The sequence below is a fragment of the Hippoglossus hippoglossus genome, chromosome 16, assembly GCF_009819705.1.
Source record: "Hippoglossus hippoglossus isolate fHipHip1 chromosome 16, fHipHip1.pri, whole genome shotgun sequence".
Lineage (NCBI taxonomy): Eukaryota > Metazoa > Chordata > Actinopteri > Pleuronectiformes > Pleuronectidae > Hippoglossus > Hippoglossus hippoglossus.
Genome location: NC_047166.1, coordinates 12470322 through 12484643, shown reverse-complemented (window position 1 = coordinate 12484643; position 14322 = coordinate 12470322). Strand labels below are relative to the sequence as shown.

At 44.4% G+C, this 14322-nt stretch overlaps 1 protein-coding gene across 1 annotated transcript; it reads right to left on the bottom strand.

Moving 5' to 3' along the window:
• Positions 1-551: 551 nt before the first annotated feature.
• On the bottom strand, positions 552-10601 carry LOC117776935 (IgGFc-binding protein-like). Its single transcript, XM_034611349.1, has 11 exons — positions 10146-10601; positions 9755-9951; positions 9194-9332; positions 8512-8576; positions 8318-8324; positions 5150-5721; positions 4499-5057; positions 4222-4411; positions 3941-4076; positions 3655-3845; positions 552-588 (listed from the first exon to the last, which is right to left on the bottom strand). The coding sequence occupies exons 2-11, from the start codon at positions 9821-9823 to the stop codon at positions 573-575; spliced, it is 1944 nt and encodes a 647-aa protein (XP_034467240.1). The 5' UTR covers positions 9824-9951; positions 10146-10601; the 3' UTR covers positions 552-572.
• Between the last annotated feature and the right edge of the window lie 3721 nt (positions 10602-14322).

Sequence of the window (14322 nt, the reverse complement as noted above, 5' to 3'; positions counted from 1 at the left end):
CAGATTTAAAATCGCATTCATACAGATTTCAAAACTTACTTGTAGTTTCTATAGAGTCTCAGGGTTAACAGACACTTCTAATGACTGCCAATGAAACACCAGTTTGCTTATTGTGAAAATGCCATTACTGTCCTTTTTAAAGCTAAGTAGCAGAGAATAGTCATGTATGGTTTTAGAGGTGAGGGCGGACACTACATAGGTGCAAGCACCGTGGTGAGGAAGAATAACACTGTCTAAGTTGATGTAGCCAAAGCCAGCAAAAACTTTGCAAACACCGTGCTGCAAAACAAAGCCATCCTTTGCCAAGCAGCTTTCCATGGAACTGCAGGCCACGTCTCCTGTTACAGCTGCACGTTTGGTGGCTTTTCTCAGAGTAGAAGTGTCCAGCAGGGTAATAATGTCCGTCACGCATGCAGCCACAGTCAGAAAGCAGCACACATTGGCCATCGCTCAGGACATAGCCAGGGTCACACTGGCAACCCTCCTCACAACCGCCACTGCAGTTTGCTGGAGAGGACAGCTCAGCACATACAACGGGACACCGAGGTCCACACAGCTCATAGTGGCTATTGTTAGGGCAGGACATACCTAGAGGGAAAGAAGGTTAAACAAAACGCATTACTTAATAGTCAAATGGCAGTTTTAAGATAGCGTGTCTCATTATTTTACTATTATTTGTTCTCCACAAGGATTGCAGGTGCACATCAAAAAGTAACCTTGGTCAGTATCATAGGACATAAAACATGTATTATTATCATCTTCATAAATACCAGGGAAGGGAAGACAAAGCAGATAGAAAAAACGATTTTTATTTTTACCAAACACAATCATTGTACTTCGATCCTACAGACATTTTCTCCATACACCCACCCATGCTGTATAACTGTCAATCCCACTGACTCTAATGGTATAAATGTATAATTGTATGACAGTGCAGAGACTGAAAACTGAATCTATGTGGCTAAAGCGTGAAATGTGTTGTTCACCTTCCACCTATAATAAAAACACTGATGGAAGGTCAAATTAGAGGCAAATAATAAATTAACTTCATGTTTTAAAAAAAAAAGGGTCATAATTAGCTATACAATTAAACTTTTATGTGTGTGGTGCTTTCCAGGTTTCTTCTGTCATTCCCATTTTTATTGTTAAGATGTTATTGATTTTCTTTTTTTTGCATTTCCCTTCGCACCAAGTTCAATGTTTGCTGTCGTGCATAGACTGTTCATAAAAGCCTGAATAATCAATAAAGAATAAGTGAGCCCTTGTGTACTTTTCTCAGTGGTAGTGCTCTGAACCAAGACAGAGAAACATTCAAATTAAATCAGCTTTGAAGTGTTTGCTGTGATAACCAATAAAAAAGTAACTTGTACTCACCACAGAAAGTGTCACTCCTCCAGTGTCTGATGGGCACCTGAGCTGCTTGGCAAGCAGCAGCATAAGATGCAATGGAATTGCAGAGTGCTGAATAGTGTCCAGCAAAAGAGCAGGAATCCACCACACAGCTGTGGAAGTAAGGCTGGGGGTTTAACACTGTGGCACATTCTGCAAACGGCCCGAGCTTATTCAACAACACGCCACAAAAAACACTGCCTTCAAAAAGCTTCTGTGCCTCAACAGGACAATGCTTCAGGGCAGACGAACAGTTGGACCTACAGGTCTCTGCTCCAGGAGACCTCCAGCTGTGGGCAAGCTCTTCAGTGGACATCATTTGCTCGTCCTGAGGGTCACTGTTTGCATTCCCACAAAGCCCAGAGACGGAGGAGCCATAACTGCTGGGGAGGATAATCATTAGCGTGCCGCTGTTATAGATAATCAGCTGTAATCCCACATCAGTGTGAATGATGAGCGATGTAGGTGTTAGGTGGGCATTTACATGGCCCGTCTGGTGAGAGTACGGCAAGGGTTTATACAGTCTGTCCATCTAAAAATGAAAAATAGGACACATGAGGATAAAGTGCAGTTGTTAATTTTAAAGACGGTTAATACAACCTTGCAGTATACTCACCAAAACCTTTGCTGGGTCGTCTTTTCTTACCACAACTTCCAAACCATAGATTGAGAGGGTTAAAGTTTGACTATGAAAAAGCCTTTCGTGACAACTTGCATCAGAGATCGTGATACTGAATGGTGTTAGTCCAGTCGGATTGGAGCTAGTTTGAACTAATAAGTATTCACAACTGTCTCTGAAGTCAAATTTATGTCCATCAAAGGGTGTAAAATGCAGCCCGGTAACAATGGTACAGTTCTGGGGGTTTTCCGGTTGACACACCCTCCTGTAATGAAGCTGCTTGCAGACCATTCCTCCTGGGCACTGGGCCGGGCGGCAGTGGACCTCTCCAGTAGCTGGTCCACAAATACAGAGTTGACCGCAGTTGTCTGGAATCCAGAAAGTTGCGTTGAGGCTGTAGTATTTGCCTCTAGAGTCTGTGCAGCCACACTGGTGTGAACGCACACAGCCCTGTGGACTCCTGAGGAAGCCAGGGTCACAGAAGCAGCCCTGAACACAGGCCTCATGACAGACAGTGGCATTCAATTCACAGGATGGAGGACAGGCTGAGCCACAGGTCCTGTAGTGGCTGTTTGGAGGACAGTGCACATCTGAAATGATTTATTTGAAGGTTATTAAAATATTTTAGCTGAACAGTATCCCAAATTTTAACTGCATTATCGTGCACTCTTCAAAGAGACTGCTTACCAGCTGTGATGCCATCGTAGTATCCATCTCTGGATTCCTCGCACACTAAGGTATATGCATTTATGGCCTGGTCAACATCTTCTGACAGTCTGTCACCCATGTAGTCGACTACACAACTTTCATAGAAGGAATTGGGATTGACATGACTATGACAGCGGGCCAATGGACCCTTCTGATCTATGATCTCTGCACACAGTCTGTGACTGGAGACGTCAGACATAGTTTCTGCTGGTAAAGTAATTTCATCGAGTTTCTGCTCACAACCAGTGCAACAGTTAAGGTCACCATCAAAGAGCTTGCACGCCTGAGCAAGCGCCACACTTGTCTTAATGGGAAGGGAACCAGGTGTGGCTGCAGGATACTCATCCTGAATAGCACCATTACAATTTCCACAGAGGCCACACCCTTTGCCCTTGTAGCGTGGATGCAGTGTAACAACAAGTTTGAAGTTACCCCCAAAGACTACGTGCAAACCAGCAAGTCAGTTTTCAGGAGAGTTTTGCCTTCAGTGTAAGAGACCTGGATTTTACCCTGCAGCAGATTAACAGGAATGTAAGGCACCAGACCATTAACCTGAAAATAAAGGGAATACTAATGAGTTTTAGTTCTACAATCGGTACCGCAATTCTAAGTTTCATTATAAAACAGATATTTACTTATATGTAAAATCTATATTATCATAAAAGAAAAACATATGCACAAGGTGAAGCAAAGAAATATCCAACTATGTGATCAATGCACACTACAAGCCAAAAATAAAAAGATTATGGGAATTCACTTTTATACATGAACTCAAAGCTATTGAGTTCCTCCCGCTCAGGATCTTGCCCTTTTCACCACTGAGCTTAATGATGAACCAGTAAGCTTTTACAGTCACCACCTGTGTGGAGGATGCGACTCCACTGCCTGTGCACTTATTCTTCTTTGAAACACTGAAGGGCGTCAGAACACCTGCTGACCTTTTGCTGGCTGTGAACACATAGGTGCAGGTGCCCTCGAAGTCATAGCTGAGCCCATCGAAGGTGTGGTAGTGCTGCCCTCCCCAGGACCAACACAGACCCTGATGGCTCTTACACACAGGCACGCCCTCGCTCAGGGAGCATTTCTCTGTTTCATCACATTTTCCCCTCACAGGGATCTGGGATCTGCGCTGTATCAAAGATAAATATCAAATTTTAACTACACACAGTAATAATACACGAGCAGGCAGATAAGGATTTAAAAATGGTTCTTCAGTTTAAATACCATTCTTGTGGCATCCCATGATTCCATCGAGAACTGTACAACTGTGCAGTGGAGGACAGGAGTATTTCTCACAGACGAGAGGAGGCCCGCAGGTGCAGTTAACAGTGCAGTTTTGGAGAAGTTTGCTCTCAGAGGCCTGAAAAAAGGAACAAAATTTGAACAAGTGAATCAAAGAAGGTAAAATATATTTAAATAAGATTCCCTAACACTGTAAAAGAATGTATTAATCCATATAACGGTGTAAGACAGGATGAGGCAGCAAAACAAAGTTGAATTCTGACCTTAAACCTTGTTCCGTTCTGGACACAGCCACACTGCTCAGCTGGTACACATCAAAAAAGTGATGAGTGTCACACATGCAACCTTCCTCACAGTCTCTGGGGCACTGCACTGCCACGCTAATCTCAGGGCACAATGAGGAGCAAACATTGGCACATTGGCTGTAGTGGCTGAACTGAGGACATTGATAAGCTGAAAAATAAAATGAGTGAAATTAAGTGTTCAGTATTTATGGTATTCATTCAATTAAAACGAAAGAACCAAGCTGATGAGACTTACCACAGCCTGTAGTGTTTGTCCAGAGGTCAGTCATCCATCCTGCTTCCTTACATGCTGCATCATAAACCCACAGTGTCTCACACAGGGCCCTGTGCTGCCCCTTCGCAAGACAAAGTATCTTCATGCAGAGTGAGTAGTAATTCTGTGGATCCACTAAATGGTGACAAGAGGAGAATGGTCCCCTTGGGTGGGTGAGGAGGCCACAGTACAGGTCAGAGCTATACTCTGGCATAGGGGTCTGGCAGAGTTGACAGCTGCTGTTACATGTGTCGCTGCAGGAGGATTCATTAGACAACTTCCAAGATGGCCCAAAAATGTCAGGATCTGAGATCACAGTGCCATTGGGCAGCTGCAGGTCATCTAAGGGATTATCATTGTAGTTTCCACAAAGACCACAGGTAGACTGGTGGTAAATGGCAGGGATCTTGACCTGAATGTGGCCTCGTAGGTCTGAAATAAGCTTGACTGACTGTGGGGTCTTGATGATGATCCAACCATTCCTCTGACGTACAGTGACATTGTTCTGGATGAATGGCAGATTCTCATACACTCCGTTTACCTGGCAGAAATAGTTTTAAACATCAAACAATAAGCTGAAAAAGATAATTGATGATAAACAGTAAGTCAAATTGAAATGATTCCACAAATTACCTGAATCTTTCCAGGAAAAACTGTTGAGGCCTCAAAATACATTGTATTGACTTGCAGATTGATCTGCCTGCCTTCAAGGTGGTTGCCATGTGCAGTGATAACAACAGGCTCCACATCCAGGTTCTTTAGAGAGCATATCTGCACCAGAGTGTAGTTACATGAACCCTGAAATTCAAATGCCTGTCCATCAAACGTGGTGTATTTGGAGCAGTCAACAGAGCAGTGCGCCACTTTGGGTTTGGGGTGGCAACCTTGAACTCCCCTAATAAGCTTACACTCTTCATCCTCTCCACAGGAGACATTATGACAAGTCATGTTTCCCCCAGCATGACATAAACAGCTTTGTCTGCATGTAGACACCTCTTGTCCTGCCCTGAGGTACTCTCCATTGTGAAGGCAGCCACAGTTTTCTGGGTAGACACACAGGCTGCCACTGTGAACTAACCCTGCATCACAGAGACATTTCTCCCCAGTGTTGGGAGGCATCTCTACCGTGTTATTCTTCCAGCCGAGGCAGAGGTGAACAGAGGCAGAGCTTGTGTTGTAACTGGTACCGGAGGGACAGGACAGGACTGTGGAGATACAGAGAGAAACTGGTTACTAAGGGCAGAAAGACAGGGACATGCTGTAAAGGTAACGGTTGACCAGTGATGTATTAGTACCATCTAGTGGTCTGATAGTATCTTAAAAGGTTGAGGCCTCCCTACCAATGAGTCACAGCACACTGATTCTAAAATTATAACAAGACTTTTAACTTGCAATAAATACACAAGGGAACAAATCGGATCTGGAAGCAAATAATCACTATTCAGTTTCCTCATGTTGGATGATCAATATCAACAATCTGAGCATGATGAAATGTGTGCTTGCACAGGCCTTCTGCAAACTCTCCATATTTCATTTGGTGTGTGATGATGCTGAACTTCAAAGAGCACACAGTTACAACTGTGGAGGATATTAATTCAATTCACTGGCACAACAGAGCTGGGAGTAAATTAATACTCACAGCAGAATCCAGGGCTGCTCCAGGTGTAAACTGTAGCCTTGTGGGAAAGACAGAGAGCTGTATACTCTGCCAGGGAGTGACACAGTGCAGGCTGGAGACCTCCATGAAGACACAAGTCACTGACGCAGCGCTTGTAAAAGCTGGAGGGGTCCACTTTGGCATGACAGTGTCTGAATGGTCCATTAACCTGCAGAATTTTCCCGCAGGCGTCCGGTTCAGAGAAGCGGGCCAAACGCTCAGATGAACAATTCGGACAACTTCCTCCTAGACAGCCCTCCACACACACACACCATGGATTCTGCCCACTTATCCAAGCTTTACCAAAATGCTCCTGCGTCCCATTTGCTGCGAGGTCGTCGGCTGGATCGGAGTTGAAGTTTCCACACAGTCCACAAGTTGCATTCACATATTTATGGGAGAGGCTAATGCTGACTATTCCCTCTATACTGAGACTAAATTCAAAGCCCGTGTCTGTGTAGATGTTAGTGTGAAGCCCCAGAGAGAAAACCAGCACAGTAGAGTTAAGATGACATGGGATGTTCCTCTTGACACCATCAACCTGTAGGGGGGGCCAACATTACATTTGAAAGTCAGCAAAGTGTAACACACTTTCAAAAAAAACTCTTGCCAACTTTGCTTTAATTGTTAGATTATTTGAGACCTATTACAATGTCAAACCTGCTTTTGGTGACATGACATTTTAGAAAATAGGTAAGAAATAAACAGCAACACAATGATTACAGCACTCACCTCAATGTTCTCAGTGTTTTTGCTGTTCAGCTTCACCAGCACACCGCTCACATTTACCAACACATGACGTTCTGACTCTAGGTGTCCATCTGTCTGCACATGAACTTCAATGGCATCCAGTCCTCGTTTCCGTCCACATATGCCCAGCAACTGGTACTGACAGGTGCCGTGCAAATCATAGTCATGGTGGTCAAAGGTGATCACACGATGTCCGGTGTACACGCAAGTCTTCTGCGAGAGGGGGACACAGGTTCTGACTCCATCTTGAAGACCGCAGTATTCATCAGGGCCACATGAATCTGAATGGCACCGCATCTGGGGGGTGTGGGGGTCACAGACACACTGTTCAGTGCACCCCTTATCAGCCCAGAAGGTCTGGTTGCTGTGGTAAGTGGTGCCGTTGGGAGTGCAGCCACACTGGGACAAGGGGACACAGGCATCACCTTCCTGGACAAACCCGGAGTTGCACTGGCAGGTCTGCACGCAGGCCAGGGTGCAGGGGTTTGAGGCGGATGGGTTCTCACAGGTGGCGGGGCAGGCTGTGCCACAGGACTCATAATGGCTGTTCGGTGGGCAGGACAAAGCTGATAGGAGACAAGAATAACAACAAAAAAAAACATGGTGAAGAAACTGCATATATTTTAACACAAGCACCTGCTGAGGCTTTAAATATAATAGGTGAGATTAGGTATAATTAAAACAGTGGTATTTAGTCATGTGAAAGAATATCTGCATGTAAAAATAAAAACATACAAGACACCTGAAACAAATTATTTATGTGTTGACTTGTATTTTAAAATAGTTTAAATTTCATAACTTAGCTTCACAGTAAAAAAAAATGTGCTTACGACAGAAGGTGCTGTTCCTCCACTCTGCGATCTGGATCTGAGCGTTGCGGCAGGAAGCAGCGAAGGCCTCCAAGCTCAGGCAGAGGGTCTTCTGAGTGTGGAGCACAGGTCAAATATGCCAACTCCTATGGAGATGTTAGTGTAGTTTACAACTTCCAAGCACATGTGGAAAGGACTCTGTGGTGACCAAATGTACTCGTGCAGAGAGATCCATTGACTGGTAACATTTTCCAGACGAAGCTGGTCAGCAGAGCAGCGTGGGCATGCAGCTCCGCAATCTGCTTCACACCGAGTGTCCTGATCAGGAACTCTCCAACTCCAGCCAAAGGCGGTAGCATCAACTACCTCACCCTGTGGGGTCCTGAGGTCATCCTCTTTGATGCCATTGTTATTCCCACACATGCCCCATACCTCAGCTGCACTAGAAAGGAGGATGGTGGCAGTATGAGACCAGTCATACTTAATTTGGATTACCCGATTGGTATCCACGACAACAAAAATGCCAGTATGATTGATCCTTGTCCGTCCAAACTGTAGAGTCACAGGAAGTCGCTTTTTCCTCACCATTTATCTGTTAAGAGCACAAACATGTTGTATTCTATTACTTCAGATTGAATTCTACCTTCACATTTGTGGAAAACTTTCCAACTTCAGTGCATCTACTTTACCAAAAACCTACATACAACTATTGCACGTTTCTATAGTTAAATAATATATTGAAGAAATGATAAACTGACAGACTCCAAATTCAAACTTACCCAAACATAGCCTTTTTCCCCTCTGTAGATAGTAATATTGTCTTGACCCACTTTGGCATGAATAGCTTCAAGAGAGGACCCGTTGTGCGTCTTGTCTTTCTGCATCCAAACCCAAACTGAGTTATTCTGACTGGTGTCATTCAGCGTATGGACTAGGGTGTAGGTACAGTTTCCTTGGAATTCAAATCATCAAAAGCGTAGAAGTGGGTGCCTTCATGCACCCAACACTGGGTTTGCTGAGGTTGGCTCTGGTTAGCACAAGTCTGTCCATTCTCACAGATTTTATAATCATTATCTGAAACAAATAAAAGTGAAATAAGTATATTACTGTCAGTTTAGGACAAATGAGCTGGAAATGTCTGCAGACAATAAGCACATATAAAACTGCTGCTGTAAATAAATGAAGTTGGAAAAAAAAGTTGCTGCATCATCATTTGTGACTGACAAGAGGTGCAATCATTCTAAGGGCCTCCAGGCAGACAGGTTCAAGATGACAGGACAGTGCAAGAAATAACTAATTTGTGGTGTGTATGAGGTGCAAAAAAAAAAAACGCCTTTACAGTAAATCAAAGTCTCTTAAAATTGTATAATATGAGGCTAGTGTGTTGCATGGTGCCGCTGAATGAAAACAGTTAGCCTGTGAGGAAATGTCACCCAACCCGGCAGAACCAGCTGGGCCTACCTTTCCTTGCACAACCCCAGGTATTGTTAAGGGTGCAGCTCTCTCCCTCGGGGCAAGAGGCTGGCTCACAGCGCACGGTCGAATTGGCAGAGCAGTTACACTTCTCGGAGCATCCCTCAGACCATAATATCTCCCCAATCTGGAGAAAACAGTGACTCACAGCTGGTGCGTCTTATCCAGCTATTCTCTAAACACCAAGCAAAACAACAAGCACCCAGTATAACACAAAGGCCTGTGATTAGTCATGTGTCACGCATTTAGGCGAGGCATACATTTGGCCGAGACATTAATGAGTCACATTAACGGTGCATGGATTAACCAAAATTATATCACATGTTTGTAACTGAATGTGCAGTGAGGGTCACATGTAAATGTGTCAGCACGCCCTCGGGGCAGCAACCGATTTATCTGAAGTCAAACAAAGCAGCAATATTCAGGTCAGATCTCACCCCAAGTATTTAGTGTCACTGCATTAAGAGGGAAATCATACATTCATTATCATGATAAAAGGGAAAATGTACATACAAGTTAGTATAAGCCAAGTAATGTATAGCTACTTACCTCATAGTCGTGCCCATGATAGAAACAGCCACATTGCTCAGGTTTGATGCAGTCATTTCCATTCTGCATGTATCCAGACTCACACTGACATCCCTCATAACAGGGCCACGGACAGTGGATATCAGATGAAATACCACAGGACTCAGGGCATGCACTGACACATATACTGTAGTGAGAGTTTTCAGGGCATGAGAGTGCTGTAGGAGGAAAGAAAAAAGTTTAGATACTGTGCAGAGTTCATCTAGTCTTACATCAATCTTCCAACTTCATGGTATGGGGCTTGCCAAAGTTCTACTAGTACAACAAAAGCATGTGTGCAGACCTGTGATTTACTGGCACATCACCACACTAATGAAACAACATGTGTAGAGTCAAGATTAATGATACTCACAGCACTTCTCACTCCTCCATGGTTTGACTTCAGCTCCTGCCCCTTGGCACGCAAAAGTGTATTCGCTCAGACTCCTGCAAAACAATTCTTCATTCCCATTAGAAATACACAAGTCATTCACACAGTTTTGAGAGAAGGGCTCTGGGTCCACAGCAGAGTGGCATCCACCAAATGAGCCTGCAGGAGAAAGCAGCGTGCCACAGATGTTATCAGATGCAAATTCAGCTGCCCTGGTACAGTTGCATGCTGAAGAGAAGTCACATTCTTCAGAGCAGTTAGTTCCATGAGGGGAAAGTGACCGGGAAGAAGCAAACAGGGAAATATTTAGTGCATGGCTGCCATTCGGACTCAGTTTCTCTTCTGTAGCAACAGCACTGAAGTTTCCACACAAGCCACAAATGTTTCTATGAGAGGCAGGAAATACTACTTGTATCAGGTGAGGCCCTCCATAATTGACAATGTAGTGGAAAATTGCACTGACCAGTGTCTAAGGTAGTGGAAATCCCCCTGACCAGGTGTCTCACTGCTGTGATACTGTCTACCTGACAGGATGGAACCCTTATTTGGCGGTGTCTCACTGCTGTGATCTTGATAAACAGGGTGCATGCCCTTATTTGGTGATGTTTTCTTCGAACTGCTACAGCGGACGGACAGACACAGATGATGATCTCATGTCTTTCAGGTCTTTTTTTCAGATTATGTTTTATGTAACGCCTCTTTGTATGAGTTCTGGCTTTTGTGAACTTGTGGCCAGTTCCATTTTGAGCACCCGTGCTTGTTGTGTAACCTCAGCAGAGTTTACTATTAAAAAGACTCAAAGGCAACTCCAGTCTGAGAATTTCATTATTTCAAATCTCAAGATGAATTTCCATCACAACAACAACCCCAGTGTCGACAACAACTCGAGTCAGCAGGCCAGAATGTAGTATTTTTACATGATCCAGTTGGACAGGAAGACTCCGCAGAGCACCGTCGATCTGAAAATTTAAATGTTATAGTCACAAACAAGTCACAGAAAGAAGAATGTGTTTGTAAATGTGCAATTCCTTACTTTTACTTTGCCTAAATGCTCCATCTCCAATGATAGGTTTACTCCATGGACCCTCAGGTGCAGCTCTCCTTTCTGAAGAGCAACAACTGGTTCAGATCCTTCCTCATCACAAACCTGGGAGAGAACATAACTGCAGTTTCCCATATTAAAGTCAAAGTTTTGTCCATCGTAGTTCCTGAAGTGTCTTCCACCCATGACTGTGCATTTAACAGGCTGTGATGCGTGACATGCCCTGTAACCCTCTTGGATGCCACATTTTGTTCCATTTGGACACGTGCTGTTGGCGCACTGCACCTTGTTGTGGCCCACACAGACACAGTGCAGCTGATAGCGCTCATCAGGGAGGAAGTTCTCATGAATTTCATGGTAGATTCCATTGTAAATGCAGCCACACTCAGAGTCGGGTACACATTTGCCACCACTATGGAAAAACCCAGGTCTGCAGAAACAGCCCTCTTTGCATGTCTCTGCTAGAGGACTTGGGTTTTCTACACAGTCAGAGATGTGACTGGAGCACAGTTGATATTCACTGTTAGGTGGACAGGTGAGATCTGAGGAGAAAGAAAAGAATAATTGTATTTTTCCAACTTAGTACACATTTAATATTAGGAAAACATTGGCTTTCAAAATGTTACTTACTACAAAAGTCGGAGGCCCTCCATTCATCCACTACAGCGCCCGTTTCTTGACACAAAGCCACATAACTGCACAGAATTTGGCACAGCGTCGTCTGGTTACCATAACAGAGATCATGAACACAGTCATCATAGAAATCTTGTGGATCTACGGTTTTATGGCAGGTCTGAAACTCTCCCTCTGAATCCAGTAACCTTCCACAGAAATCCTCTCCCTGATAAAGAGCCATATTGTGTGAATTGCAAACTGTGGTGTTATTAGGCACAGTCACACATTCACTGCTGGTTTGCCAGTGTGCAATGGCCTGAGAGATATCAGAATCATCATCAGATCGTCTTCTGGATTAGCATTAAAGTTCCCACACAGGCCACAGAGGGTGCCAGAGTAGATTCTTGGCATTTGAACAGTCAGGACGTCGGGGCTGTAGGGCACAACAACACCAAAATCTGTCTGTATGCGCTTTGAGAGTCCAGTCATGAAGAGCTTTACTTTGCCTCGGCTCAACACAGATGTAGACGAAGCAGCAGACCGTTAACCTGAAATGAGGGGAGGAGGGTTTACACTGCAAGTAGAGAAAAATAAATTTAAAAAAGGAGTTTGTCTAGAAGTTCTGCTGCAAACAAATAAACATACCATAACTCGGTTACTCTAGTCATTTGACACCTCAATGGAATAACCAAGACGACCATTTTAACACGTCGAAAGGAAACATTGGTAGCATCCATCATCTGGTTCTGCACCTCCATATGGAAGTCTTTAAAGTCTCCCCAACTGGGACAGTGAGAAGTGAGCAGGTAACTGCAGTTTCCATAGACGTCAAACTTGTGACAATCAAAGGTGGTGTAGTGAGGGTCTCCTTTGGCTATGCACACCCCAGGCTCGTCCATGTGACAGTCCAACACTCCATTCAGAACCTTGCACGCTTCCCCATTCCTGCAATGAGACTGAGCACACGTAAACTTCTTGGAGTTGGGCTGGCAGACACACGTCTCCTGACACTGCTCATCCACCCAGAAGTTCTCCTTGGGGAGATAGAAGGAACCTTGGTGAAGACAGCCACACTTGCGGTGTGGGACACACTCCCCACCACTTAGTAAATATCCCCGGTTGCACTGGCTTGACTCCACACAAGGCAGAGTGCAATTACGATGGGCCTCTGGGTTACCGCAGGTGGCAGGGCAGGAAGAACCACAGAGCTCATAGTGGCTGTTCATAGGACATGCCATGGCTGTGGAAGGAAACACTCAAGTTGTTTAATTTTTTAACAATAACAAAGTGTTTTATAAAAATAAAGAAAATGTTTTAGACTCACGGCACTTTCCGATGGTTCTCCAGTTTCGGACTGTGGCCCCAAGCCTCTGGCAGATGTTGGCATAGACCGCCAAGACCTTGCACATAGAAGATGCCGCCTCACTGACACACAGGCTGTTTACATAACTAGTAAGAAATGGCTCAGGGTCAATATATGATTGACAAACTGCAAAAGGCCCAGCACCTTTTTGTAGCAGAGGGCAACAACTATCAAAAGAGTTGCCTTTAGTGCCAGGAATATGTTTGGTTTGGCTTCGTGTACAAACTGGACATGAGACACCACCACGGCAATCCTCATTACAGGACCCTGCACCACTGTTCACCACCCAAGGAAGATGAGGATTCACAGTCTGGGTCTCAGTGCTATTAGAGGCATCTGTGGAGCTATGACTGGCATTTCCACACAGGCTGCACACAGCTCCATACAGCTCAGGGCCGACTCCAACCTGAAGATGGTGCTTCCAGTCATACTGCAAAGCTAGACCAAAGTTGTATAAGCATAAGCACATTAAACCACTACAAACATATATACAATTTATTGAAATATGTTTACTGCACTCACCCTGACATGATTTCAGTCTCCTTTAACTATGGAGATATTAAAGCCCTGGATGCTTATCTCCACTGTGTGAATGGAAGAGACAGTGGCGCTGTTCAAACGTGCTCTGGCAATGTTGATCTGCAGTGGAACGGCTGTATTTAAGACTTCACATGTAGTCTGAACTAACGTGTAGTTACAGTTTCCTCTCAGCACAAGATCTCTTCCATCAAACATGCGGTAGTAAGAGTCACCCCATGCAGAGCATATTTTGGTTTTCGAAGGAGAACAGAATGGTTCACCATCTTTGATAAAGCACTTCTGTTTGTGACCACAGTGCACCTCTTCACAAGATGCTGCAGCTGAAATGAAAAAAAAAAAGAAAGAGACGTTCTCATCTACAGGTTAGTGTTCCAACAGTTTAACACAGTGATCAATGTTCCGGCAGTTAATGATACAAAGTGGCTCAATACATACTTTTCTCACACATTGCAGAATGTAGTCTGTTCATGGCGCTCAGATAACGGCCCACTTCTGTGTCTGCTTGAGGAGGACGGAGCGGTGCACTATCAGACTGATGAGTGATGTGGGCCTTCTGGGAGAATTTAACGCCAGACTTCAAATCTCCTGAGTGAGCATTG

Excerpts from the sequence above, each read along its gene's own strand:
- LOC117776935 (XM_034611349.1), bottom strand. The coding sequence starts at position 9,823 with ATGCAGAATGGAAATGACTGCATCAAACCTGAGCAATGTGGCTGTTTC. Across the intron at positions 5,058-5,149 it reads TTTTTCCTGGAAAGATTCAG|GTAAACGGAGTGTATGAGAA; the intron begins GTAATTTGTGGA and ends TATTTCTGCCAG. Across the intron at positions 4,077-4,221 it reads AGAACGGAACAAGGTTTAAG|GCCTCTGAGAGCAAACTTCT; the intron begins GTCAGAATTCAA and ends TCCTTTTTTCAG.